This window comes from Pungitius pungitius, chromosome 1, assembly GCF_949316345.1.
Source record: "Pungitius pungitius chromosome 1, fPunPun2.1, whole genome shotgun sequence".
NCBI classification, from domain to species: domain Eukaryota; kingdom Metazoa; phylum Chordata; class Actinopteri; order Perciformes; family Gasterosteidae; genus Pungitius; species Pungitius pungitius.
In genome coordinates, this window is record NC_084900.1 from 14,834,944 (window position 1) to 14,846,971 (window position 12,028).

General features: G+C 50.8%; 1 protein-coding gene across 6 annotated transcripts in view; it reads right to left on the bottom strand.

Moving 5' to 3' along the window:
• Positions 1–222: 222 nt before the first annotated feature.
• Positions 223–12,028, bottom strand: part of LOC119222212 (splicing factor, arginine/serine-rich 19) — a 31,605-nt gene continuing 19,799 nt past the window's right edge. The window contains exons 2-9 of one of the 6 annotated variants that reach the window (XR_009956240.1): positions 10,485–10,676; positions 9,492–9,546; positions 9,289–9,376; positions 8,682–9,149; positions 8,007–8,150; positions 7,532–7,717; positions 5,912–6,046; positions 3,472–3,611 (exon numbers count right to left, since the gene is read on the bottom strand). Coding sequence is in view for 2 of the 6 variants with exons in the window: in XM_062562350.1 (XP_062418334.1) it covers positions 3,150–3,611; positions 5,912–6,046; positions 7,532–7,717; positions 8,007–8,150; positions 8,682–8,840 (1,086 nt within the window). In the remaining 4 variants the exon portion in view is untranslated. Of the gene's footprint in view, positions 3,612–5,911; positions 6,047–7,531; positions 7,718–8,006; positions 8,151–8,681; positions 9,150–9,288; positions 9,380–9,491; positions 9,547–10,484; positions 10,677–12,028 lie in introns of those variants that run through there. The other 5 variants (XR_009956239.1, XR_009956242.1, XR_009956241.1 and 2 more) reach the window with 5 other exon arrangements.

Below are 12,028 nucleotides of genomic sequence, written 5' to 3' on the forward strand. Positions count from 1 at the left end.
GTTTCTATTTGTATTTCTGTGGTTTGAGGCACCTGAATGCCTCTTTATCTAATTCTAGTTTTAATACATCCGCCCAAGTCGAGACACTTACAGTTTATTGCTCAATTTGCTAAGCAAAATTGTATTTATTGCAAGCTGCAAACCAGGCGAGGCTGCTGCCACTGACACTGCAGCGCTGTTTAGTATCTGCCTCCACGCAATAATACAGGCGAAAGACCAACACACGTTATACTGTGCCACTTTATTAGAAAAGTAAAAACTCACTTTAATATTTTATGAAGGTTAATATAAAACATTACAATCTTTTGCATATCTGCACTGTTACACTATACTTTATTATATTCAATAATTTTCAAACTAAACCCTGTGCTTTAAGAACATACAACGTTGGCTACAGCTGTCACAGCAGTATTGGCCCATAATTATGAAGACAATTAACAAACAGCATCTGTATTTGAATGGAAAGCATGAACATTTTTTTGCATCCACAAAGTACAACGTGTCTGTGATAACCATCTTTTTTTTTCTCAACAAATATACTGTATGTCACATTGGAACAACATCAGAACAGCAACAGAGTATCTTACACATTTACATCTCCATTCTGTATTTGTTTGTGCAACGAACATCCGCCTCCAACAGTGTGTACTGTATTCAACTATGTATATATATGGATCTATATATATAGATCTAAATATATAGATCTATATATATGAATCAGTGCTTTCTCTCTGGATAAAGAAAATGTGACACATAAAGTGAGAACCAGAGCAAAACAAAAGAGAAGAAAGGAATAACAGGCCTCATCGTGGCTCAGGGAAGCCTGAACCGACGTCTCTCATATCAGACAGTAGCTGATGGTGCTATGCCCCCCCCTCCCCCCCATTATCACTCCCTGAGCCCCTCACAACGTCAAAGGAAAAAAGTGAGGTCAGTGTTATTGCAGGACAGACTCAAACTGGAGGGGGGAGAGAGGGAGGGGAGGGCAGACCTAATTGTGCTTCACCCCCACTTAGACTGGAAACACGTCTTGGCGATGCTGTGTGTGTGTGCTTGAGAAGGGGGGGGGGGGGGGTTAGGGTCGGTTTTACACCCCCTCACCCCCCCTCTCTCTTTCTTACTCTCCCAGAGGCTCCTCTCTCTTCCCCCTAAACTCTCCTCCTACTCCCCCAAGTTGCTGCTTTTGGAAGGAGAAGAATACACCCCCCCCCCTGAATGCTGCTTTGCATCACATGGCGAAAAAACAAAACAGGAAAGTTTAACAAGAGATCAAAAAGTACCACAATATTTGTTTTTTATCTTCATATATCAAAGCATGCACTTCTTTTTTCTTTTTTTTTTGATCAAGCAGGAAATATTTGCACCAACAACATAAAGGTGCTTTTTTCATGGCAGTGGGGTGAGCTTCTCGACCAATGGGTCCATCCGAAGGAAAAACAGTGCAGTGAAATACACAGTGACACGTAGTTTACATCTGACACGACCCCTGTGAGGCTTCATCACCTCTCATCTTCATCACCTCTCATCTTCATCCCAGCTCATCTTCCTCACCTCTCATCCTTCCTAGCCTCTCACCCTTCATCACCTCTCATCCCTCCTCACATCTCCTCCTTCATCACGCTCATCTTCTTTACCTCTCATCTTCATCACCTCTCATCTTCATCACAGCTCATCTTCATCACCTCTTATTAAGTCTCTAATATTTGATTCTTCTTCAGTTATTAATTATTCTTTCATTAATGTTCGCCAAAGCTACATGGAAAAGACATCTCAGTGCAAACAGGGTCGAGGGTGGGGGTGGGGGGGGGGGGGGGGCAGAGGTCAGGGGTCGGGGGTCTGAAATGTGCCCGCTGGTGTTTTTTTTGTTTCCAGCGCTCTGTTTTGGAGTCCGAGCCCTCGGCTTTGACTTGAGACCAACGTTGATGAAGGCGAGACCTCTCCACAGCGTCCAGTGCAAGAAGATCAGAAAGGCTCATAAGATCTGATTAATTTCTAGAAGCACCCGATGAAGCCTCCTCATTTTGGACCCTCTTTCACTTCCTTATTATTTCTCTAAAAATATTCTTCTTCTTCCACTTTTCCCAGGAAAAGTTTTATTTTTGTGAAACGTGTCCCCCAAACTTGCACAACCGATTGGAGGCCCCCGACGCGATCGCTCGACCCGGCAGGGACCCTCCGAGGACACCCTGAGGAGCAGCGGCGCACAGCAGAACCATGCACAGGAGAACCCAATTGGGTTTAAGGTAGAACCTTGAACAAAAGTTCCACTTGGGATCCTTTCAGCGGGTTCTACCTACACTCAAAGCCACCTGTGAAAGGTGTGTTTTGTGGAGGGCAAAGCTTTCAACATCTTTGGTGAACTTCCCAAAAAAGGGTTCTTTGATTGTAAATGGAAGCCACGGCGTCACAGGGAGACGGGTGTCAGTGGAGGTGTGTCGCCGGACCTTCTGGATGTTCCGGATGTTTGTTGAACCCGAGCGTGGGATGTTGATAGGAGGTCACATTATTGAGCAATTGTTTCGGCGGCTATCACGTTATTGATCACCGCTAATAGGTGGAGGCCACGTTACGAGGGACTTCAGCCTCGCACTCGCACCGACAGATAACCTCTTTCAGAGGTTTGCTCGGGGAGAGCTAAGTACCCCAAATCTGCTCAAAGTCTGCTCCACTATGAGGTGTGTGTGTGCGTGTGTGTGTGTGTGTGGGGGACAACAACAACAATGCGCCTCATACTCCAAATATATATAGAATATTCCTTGCTACTACTATTTTCAGATGTGTGATTGCACAATGCATGCACATATTTTATTTATTTATATTTATATATATATGTATATAAATACACACATATATATATACATAAATATATTAAAGTGTGTTCTTCTACACCACATACTCTTTGGAGAGTACAGTGTTCATATAAAAATAGAAATATTATGGAAAGCGCTGCACAAACAGGTGATCATGGTCTATTTGGACTCCTTGGTCCACACTGCGGCTGGATGAGGCTGGTTCTGAAGCAATCGAGGAGGGTGTCTGACCCTGGATTTAGACCCTGTTTGTACCTGATGTCATCACAGACTGGATCCTCCTGATGGGCCTCGTGTCTATGTACAGAAGGGGGGGGGGAGGGGGGTTCTGTCCGCCGGCTACAGGCCGGTGACGTACATCTCCATCCCGTCATTGAAGGTGAAGATGGTGGTGGTGCTGGAGCTGCTGGCCCCTTGCTTCACATCGCCGATGCTCTCGTAGAAGTTTTCCCCGCCGGGGGGCCCTCTGGCGGGCGGCGCCGGTGGCTGCTGCAGAGCGGGCTGCTTCTTCCTCTTGAGGGTGGCGGAACCCCCCGCCGTGCCGTTGCTGGCTCCCGCCGGCTCCCGCTTCCGGTGGGCGTCGATGGTGGCGTACGCCGGGTCGGACTCGGCGGGCCAGGACCGGTCGACCACCGGCTCGTAGCCGGGCTCCTCCTGGGAACGCGCCTGGCCCTGCTGGACGCCCCGGCCCCGGCCCCGGGAGCCTCCGCCGAAGGAGCGCGGGAGGGTCTTGGAGCCGTTGCTTTCCACGGGGGGTTTCTTCTTCTGGGCTTTGCACACGATGGAGTAGGTGTCTGCGATCTGAGGGAGGAGAGCAGAGTCTGATCACCACGAGCGGCTCTTTGTGGTCAGATTACGCAGCGTTATGCATGTTACACACCTTCGATGTGGTAATATTGGAGTTTCTTATCAGATAAATGTCTGTTAGGTCACTATTGATCACCGAAGCAGGCCCACTGATGAAAGTATTGCAATATTTATGCAACAGTAACTGGGGGACATTCCCAGAAAATAAATGCATACAGTTTTTTATACATTGAAAACCCACAGAAGAAAACGGAAGAAAAGTGGACCTCAAAAAGAAACACAATCCCTCTGTGAACCCGTCCTGGTTCTGCTTAAGGTGCTGCAGAGGAATCAGTTGAGCAGCACTCATGTGATTTTATGAAATAAAGGAGCTTCTCCAACGAATCGTGCAGAAGCACCACTGTGAGTCTTGTGTTATGCGTTAACAGTTACGGCTGAGATGAATCATTCACCGTGATGCCGAGTGATCTCAGACGAATCGGACCACAAAAAGGGAGCGGCCTCACTCTGATGAGCCTGAAGCTGACTTCACGTATTCAGACATAACATGTACGACACGTAGGGACGAGACAACACCACGGTCCTGTGAGGGTCTGTGTGTGTGTGTGCGTGCGTACGTGTGTGTGTGTGTGTGTGCGTGCTGACAGCTCCTTGCTATAACCTGACTCCTTTTGACAGAGCGTCTCTGCGTTCTGGAGGACGTCCACCGGCTGGACTTTGCTCTCCAGATCGTTTGCTTTTGACTGAGGCCTGCTGCAACGTGCATGTGTGCATGTAGAAAGATGGGGGCGGAGGGGGCCGGGGGGGGGGGCGTTTCTGTGTCAGAATTCCACGAGGGCAGCGGAAGAGCGAGAGGATTGTGGGCCATGGAGATGTTTACCTACCTCGTTCACACCCACACCAGCAGCATTGACTCGGCAAACTCTCCCTCCCACGCACACACACACACACACAGGCACACACACACAGGCACGCACACACAAGCCTTTTTCCACTCGCAAAAACCAGAAACCTGAGAGCGCAGAGACAACAGCCGTGTTTTTCTGTGCGCTCGCCTTGACTTTGCTTCTTATGTTGCCTCACGTAGCCACAAAATATCACAAAAACAAGCTCCAGAGAAACGAGCGAAGGGAAACATTCCTCTCTCTCTCTGTGTCTCTCTCTCTCTCTCTCTCTCTCTCTCCCTCTCTCTCTCTCTGTGTCTCTCTCTCTCTCTCTCTCTCTCTCTCTCTCTCCCTCTCTCTCTCTCTGTGTCTCTCTCTCTCTCTCTCTCTCCCTCTCTCTCTCTCTGTTTCCCTCTCTCTCTCTCTCTCTCCCTCTCTCTCTCTCTGTGTCTCTCTCTCCCTCTCTCTCTCTGTGTGTCTCACAGACCGTTCGGCGACCCACATACGCCGCCCCCTCCAAACTTCGGTGCGACCTCTCTGGATAAACAGAAGGCTGTGGTGTACATGTGGCGTGTGTACACACACAATGTGTGTGTGTGTGTGTGTGCTTTGGTGCACACAAAATGTGCAGCTCTGTGCAGCAGAGGAAGGAAGTCACAAGGTGACGGGGATTTCAAAACTGGGCTGCAGCTGTTGAGGAAGCCTGATTATTGTGTGTGTGTGTGTGTGTGTGTGTTTCTCTGTGTGCGTCTCCTCTGACGCTGCTTTCGCTTCTCGAGGAGTCGCTTCTCATTCTCTTCGAAGAGCAAACATGGCGCACGCCTCCAGTGCGGCCTTCGGGCGGCTCAGAGCGCCGTGATTGGTCGGGAGAGGCAGCGCCTCCTCGGCACGGGGAGCAGAGCAGGAGGGAGGGAGGGGGGGAGGGGGGATTCAATACCTTCTGACGGCTGCAACTGACAATCTCCAAAGGATGTAAAGTATATTGGGCATGTTAGGGCAAATGGAAAAACACAGCGAGGAGAAAACAACCAACCAACAGCAAAGGGGAAAGTTTGAAAGGAAGAAATGGAGTTTGCGTAAACAAAGTGGAGGCTTTGTGTGTGTGGGGGGGGGGGGGGGGGCGGCTTGGGATGATCAACCTTTAACAAAGATGTATTTAAAGGCCAGCGGATTCTTAACGAGTCACCAAACGGAGGACAGAGGAGTCGCTGATGCATTGGTCTCATTTCACTTTGTTTGATGGAGACGGGTCGGTGAGCGGGATGTGGGTCACGGTTCAGGGGGGAGTCTTGGGGGGGGGGCATGTGACATGAACTCTGGCTGTAAGCAAAACCCTGGTATGACAGGAGGGTCACAAGGCGGCGGTGTTATGACGGCCCCCCAACAGCAAACAGAGACACACATAACTACCTCTTTTGCGGTGGGGGGGGACGGGTGCCCCTGCAGGCTGTCTGCGCGCAGTGGGGGCGGGTGCAAGGTGATGATGTCATCTTCCTCCGGAGGCTTCCAGATGTACTGCTCCCCGTTGCCCATGAACACGGCCTCCTGGGGGGGTGGGGGACAGTGTCGCCATTAGGAGTGTGCGTTCAGCATTTGTTTTAAAGCTCAAAGGCCAGATATCATTTGTATTAATGTTGATTTTTCTTATCAAATTGTTGATGTGACGCTCGTAAATCTTTTTCTAGATGATAATGTCTCTTTTTTTCAACAATAAGTCGACCCACGTGACAGAGAGTGATGCCCTGAGCTCATAACATCTAACTACATGTTGTTGTGAAGAGTCCCCACAGGAATGATGAACTAATGTAATCAATGGCTCCTGCTGTGGGAGTGAAAGGAGTCAAAGAATGTCACCCCGTGAAACAAACGTTAATCAGTTCCTCTTTTTGGGCCGAGACCAACTTTGGCACAAGGTTGCACGCAAAATGTGATCCAGCCAAAGATAACGGACAACGCGTTTCCAACGCGTTTCAAATGAGAAATAAAGAATAATAAAACGTACTACATTTAAGAAAACACATTTGATCAAGCTCTTCTAGTTGTATTTTCTTTCATGATGAGTATTGCTACGTGAGCCTTTACTGGTAAAAAAAAGGAAACTGGCCTTCAAAATAAAACTAAACTACTAAGAAACTGCTAATTTTTTTTCTTTTATATAGCTGTGTGTGATTGAAAACCAATTAGGAACCAATTAGAGGGAACGTAGTGCAGCGTGAACGTGGGTGATTAAACGTTTACACACTGCTCCTGTGCAGCGAGAGTCAATGGCTCCAACATGTGAACATTGTTCATCCGCACGCCGGCTGCTGGCTACCTGTGAGCCTTTTCCAGATAGACCGGCTGATAGATGCACACACGCACACACACACACACACACACACACACACACACAAGCTCCTCGGATGCCGGCCAGGCTCTTACATAATCTGCTCTTCACTCTGGCCACTAACACCACACTAACAACACACTGCAAAAAGGCCAATGGGGCAGGAGAAAAAGACACAAAGACACAAACACGCACACAGACACACACACACACACACACACACAACAAGCAAATATTAAAAGTCACGTCGACAACTGGGCTGACGTCCACAGCCAAGATTAAATTGTTTAAAGAGTTGAACCTGTTTAATGCTCGGCCAAACACAAACACAAACACGCGCGCGCACGCACACACACACACAGTACCCACATGCATGAAACAGGGATGTGTGCGGTAGTAACCCCACAGGAAAGGCAGTTCACCATCCGATCATTGTTCCCTCTCAGGGCCTTAAAGGAGGCCTCACCGACGCTTCCATTAATCCACAAAAACCTCCAGAACAAACAGCAGTGAATCAGCTGGGAGGCTTTGTGTGTTTTATAAGTAACGTGTAGCAAACACACGCTCACACAGACGCTGGCCATTTGAGCCATGAAGCGTTTAAACCTGAAACGAAAGACCCGCGAGTCCCTGCAGCTGTTTTTGTTTTGGGGGAGGGCGCCCTCTGCTGGGGGGCCGGGCGCAGCGACGTGGCACTGCTGTACCTTGGGAAAGGAGTGCAGGTGAAACGTCTCCGGCCCTTTGCGAGGAACGTCCTGGCCGCGCTGCAGCGGCGGCGGCGGCGGGGGCGGGGGAGGGGGGGCCGCCGCGGAGGGCGAGTCGCTCACACTCGACTGGCCGTCGGACTGACCGTCGGCCCCGGCGTTCTCCTTCCGGTTCGCCTTGTCCACCTTTAGAGGCAACGAGGCACCGGGGGGGAAGACATTCTCTTAATTAGCTCTTAGTTAAAAAAGAGACGCAGCAAAGAGAGGCGGTTTCAATCTACATCTGCTTCCATTTCACCTAAAAAGGTGGTGCAATGGTCATGGTTCTTCCTGAGATATGTCACATTCAGGTTTTTTTTTAACACATGTTCTATCAGAGCGTACGACACCGCGGCGTTACGAGCGGATCCACGTCCGGCCCTGCGGAGGAATGACTCGGGTCACTGAACCGACGGCACCGAAGGGGCATCGATACCTTTCTGAACTTGCGTATGGAAGCGTACTCGGCGGCGGTGGGATCTTGGGTGGCGAGCGAGTTGACAGAGGACACGGGGGACCTGTTGACCCCGTTGCCTCCTCCCGCCATCGGCCCGGTGCCGGTGCCGTTCCCTCTGCCGCCCTGCGAGGTGAGGAGAAGAAGAGGACCATTTGCTTCTGACGAAAGATTTTTCTTTGACAAAGTGAGTTTTCAAGGGAAACTGTGAGTTCCAACAACCACTTTTCATCAAAAGCTAACTTTTTGTTGTTACGGAAGGTTGTTAAGAGCATCTTTGGCTTGAATGAAAAGGTTCTCAGCAGACCCTTCAGGGAGGGGTTCTAGAACAGGTTCTTTGATGGAGCCACCTGGGTCGGTTCTATAAAAGGCTTCTCTATGAGGCCCCTGGGATGGTTCTTGTTGGCAACATAAGGGTTTTCTGAAGACCAGGGGTTCTGCCTGCTCCTTTTTCGGTACCACCCTTTTTATCAGCTTATGTGAAATCCCCCAACAGGAAATAAACACTGGTTCAACATTTAAAGAAGGTCACCTGTAGAACAATTACACAAAGGTAGTAAAAGGTTCAAACAGGAACCAAAAAGGAGTTAAGGGATGAGGACGAGCTGAAGAACCCTACATGGTGGAAGTCCTCTAGATCTGGACGCCTGTACGTACGTTCACCGCCCCACAGCGCGCTCCGTTGGCCTGGGTGGGGGGGCTCTGGGAGGCTCGGACCGACGCCGGCGTGCTGTTTGTCGTGGGCGGGGGGGGGTGACGGCACCTTGGGGGCCGCGTCACCTTCCCGGACCCCCACGCTCTCGTACAAGCCGTCATCCAGGCACTGGGTGGGGGTGGCGTTGCTCCGTATGCCCACCTCGGTGTAGGTGTGGTCTCTAGCCTCGACTGCCCCTCCTCCACCCACCGCCGCTCCCCCTCCTCCTCCACCTCCTCCTCCTCCCACAGCTCCTCCCACAGCTCCTCCACCGTCTCCTCCCGTCTCGCCTCCGCCCCCCTGGCCAGAGCCTTTGGGGCTGGTGGGGATCTGGGGGAGCTGGCGCCCGTGGGACGGCCTCAGGTCCGTCTGGGAGCGCCGGCTGTGGAGGAGCAGGAGGTCCATGCTGGCAGGACGGCTCTTGCTAACAGCTGCACGGATGGGAAGTGGGAGAAAGGGAAAGGGGGAGAAGGGGAGAAGGGGGGGGGGAAGAAAGACAAGCGTTGGATGGGGGGCGGGACAGAAAGTACAGCTCGGGGATTGGGGGGGGGGGGGGGGGGGGTCACTCACAGTTTCCGTTGCAGGGGAAGCGGTTGATCTCGTGCAGTCGGGTGTCCGACTTGCTCATGGAGTTCAGCTTGGGGTGTCGGAGGGACCCCTGCTGTCACGCAGCAACACAAGTTTCACCGCGTCAACGTGGATGCACACAACGGCTAACACAACCTGAAGGGGGAAGTTTGGGGTGTGGGGGGTAATATGAAAGCATGTCTCACCATATTTACTGACGTCCCCTTCTCTCCGGCCGGCGGGTGCTTGCTCTTGCTTTTTCTGAGCGAGGAAGGTCGACGGTAGCCGGTGGACAGAGAGGGAACACACACACACACACATACACACACACACACGCACACACACACACACACACAACACACACACACACACACACACACACCAGTTAGATAACCATGCATCAAACTCCGGCTCCGGGCCTGAGAAGTCTTACGCAGAGTCTCAGGACGTCCTTCAATGACAGAACTTCAGTCGTCTTCTCATGACGTCACCACGATGACTCTGAGGCCCCCCCCACCCAACCCAACCCTCCAGCCCCCCATCCAGTGCCATGAGAGGCCACTCTCATTGGTTTCACAAACATCCCACAAGTTGTTCAAAGTCCAACGTGAGAAATGAGAGAAATTATTTCTGTGGGTTCTGGACTAAGCTCTTGCAAACGTAAAGGGGTATTTTTTTAAATCAATGGTAGGAAATCAATGGCAGCGAGAGTCTCTTGCCATTTGTACCCAACGGAGTGAATTCATGGTGAACATTACGACACATATTTCATTTCTTTAGAGATGTGCATTCTTTTAGTTCATATCCACGAGCCGGTTTGACATTTCTCTACATCCATATCTGGGTATCCCATGGCAACCAAGTCACAGAACGGCCTCTGATTGGTCCCCGCGGGGTTTCTGAAAACACACACACACACACACACATGCTTGTTCCATTGCTCCTGCCTGCTGCTCTGCTGCTTTGGCCTGCTGGTGAGTCAAGAGGGCCTCAGAACATCATGTCATCTCATCTGACAACCCGCTGCCATTAACATTCATTACTGCCACTCTGAGTATGGAGGGGTTAGGAAATGGGGGGTGGGGGCTGGGGGGGGGGGGGGGGGGGGGGGGCGTAGTTGAAGCACACAGAGGAAGGAGTGGAAGGAACCGGGACCAGAGATGATCACTTTCAGGTGTTGTTGTTGTTGTCCCTCTCACCTCTGGCAGCCGACGCAGACGAGGACGATGAGGATGGTGACCACGAAGGCGGAGGCCGCCGCGATGGCCCCCAGGAGCAGCAGGTTCTGGTAGGTGAGGCCCTCGTTCTTATCCCCGACGTCATCCATCACACCCGGCTCGCTCTCCCTCGCTTCGCTCACTCACTTCCTGCTCAAGAGAGGGAAAAAAAACCTGCAAACAGAAAAAGAAACATGTAAGTGACATGAGAGATAAGAACAAAGTGACGCATGCTGCAGAGTTATTGTGTGTGTGTGTCTCTTTCTGACACATCAGCTTCTATTTTTGACTCTCTAGCAGAATAATGCACAGGAAATAGAACAACTTAAGAGCGGCATAATCACACACCTCTCTTTTGTTGTCTAAAAAAAGATCAAAGGATTCATTGAAAGCATTTCATTTGAGAAGCGGATTCTGGTAAAAAAAAAAAAAAAAACAGAGTGATCCACCCGCTGCTGTGAGCTTTATTCATTTCAACTTGATACCGCGCCGCGATGAGGCGCCCTCAAGTGCGTTCAACCTCTCTGACACACAAGGGCAAACAAACCGTTCATTAACACACACACACACACACACACACTGTCACACACCCAAAGAACATTTGCATACTGATCCTTCACTACTCGATGAGTTGAGGTTCAAACCACAGGCTGTAAAGGAAGTGGAGTCAAATCCACCATAAGGGCGTGCTATATATGAAGGAAACCCATCCATTGTTTAAATTGATTTTAATCTATTGGTCCGTGACACCTGTTAATAAAATGAGTGTATGTTTTATAGTTGGAACAGAGAACGTGTTCCGGACTCCTGATCGCGACATATTTGGAATTAGAAACAGTTATCAACGCGCCGCATTCCTTCATGAAGTGAGACAATGGGGACAATGTGGTCGCAAGTATTAGATTAGAGAGACAGCTGAGAGAGCGTGGAGCAGGGGGGGAGAGAGGGGGAGGAGAGGGGGGAGAGAGGGGGAGAGAGATTCTAGAATGTGCCAACACAGAATCTGGCTTTCTGTTTCTTGGAGATAAAACTGCATCTTCTTCTTGTTTTTTCCTCCCTGTCCTCTTTCCTCCCTCCCTCGCTCTCTCTCCCTCTCCTGCTCTCTGTCTGTCTGCCTGACCCTGCAGATATGTGAGGCGAATGAATTAGTACAGCAGAGGCTTCAGACAGCGCTTTATGGAAGAGACAGACAGGCATGAGGGCAACGCTTCTGTGAGAGAGAGAGGGAGAGAGAGGGGGGGAGAGGGGGGGGGGGAGGAGAGAGGTGATGAAAGCACAGACAGGTGGGAGAAGATGCAAGAGAGGAACGAAAGGGGGGCGATAAACAGTGGGACGAGAGAAAAGAGAGCGATGAGACGGACGAGGGGGGAGTCGGAATAGCGGGGGAAAGGGGGCTGTGCGATGAGCGCAGGGGAGGGAGGGGGGACGGAGAGCGAGGGGGGAGGAGAAGAAGAAGAAGAAGGGGGCAAAGGAGGCAGCGGCGATGAGAAGGAGGTCATCAGCGGCCTGATTCTGCATGTGTTCTG